At 66.5% G+C, this 564-nt stretch overlaps 1 protein-coding gene across 1 annotated transcript in view; it reads left to right on the top strand.

The window, feature by feature from the left end:
• LOC106001932 (zinc finger protein 771-like) overlaps positions 1–444 on the top strand; it is a gene marked incomplete at its 5' end in the record, with an annotated part of 13,579 nt that extends 13,135 nt beyond the window's left edge. Inside the window, one exon of the mRNA XM_013036871.1 lies at positions 41–444. Within this exon, the coding sequence (XP_012892325.1) occupies positions 41–234 (194 nt within the window). The remainder of the gene's footprint in view (positions 1–40) is intronic.
• Positions 445–564: the final 120 nt, after the last annotated feature.

The following is a 564-nucleotide window of genomic DNA, read 5'->3' as shown; positions in this document are numbered from 1 at the left end:
GGCCACCGCTCTAATCTGGCGGAGCACGCGCGCACGCACACCGGCGAGCGGCCCTACCCGTGCGCGGAGTGCGGCCGCCGCTTCCGCCTCAGCTCGCACTTCATCCGCCACCGTCGCGCACACATGCGGCGTCGCCTCTACATCTGCGTTGGTTGTGGCCGGGACTTTAAGCTTCCAGTCGGCGCCACGGCCGCCACCGCCACCGAGCGCTGCCCGGAATGCGAGGGCAGCTGAGCCGCCCTGGTCCTGCCTCGGCCCGGGGAGACTGCGCTGCACCGACCTGGACGTGTGGCTCCTCCCGCGCCCCTGCACCTGGGCCCGGGAGAGGATGGGGCCGGCCGGCCTGGCTGCTCTGGAACTCGGGGTCCCTGGGAGCCGTGTCCCACCCCCATCACTACAGTCCCGTGGCCCGTGTTAGTGAATAAAGTATTGTCTTCACGAGGATGGGATGATCTCCAGCCTGGGTGTTAGAGAGCTGGGTGGGGCCAAGCCTACAGTCTGGAATTGAGTTATGGGTGTGGCCATTGTGTGTGTGTGTGTGTGTGTGTGTGTGTGTGTGTGTGT

This window comes from Dipodomys ordii, unplaced genomic scaffold (assembly GCF_000151885.1).
Source record: "Dipodomys ordii isolate 6190 unplaced genomic scaffold, Dord_2.0 Scaffold898, whole genome shotgun sequence".
NCBI classification, from domain to species: Eukaryota; Metazoa; Chordata; class Mammalia; order Rodentia; family Heteromyidae; genus Dipodomys; species Dipodomys ordii.
The sequence above is the reverse complement of the archived record's forward strand: the minus strand, read 5'-3'. Positions and strand labels throughout refer to the sequence as shown.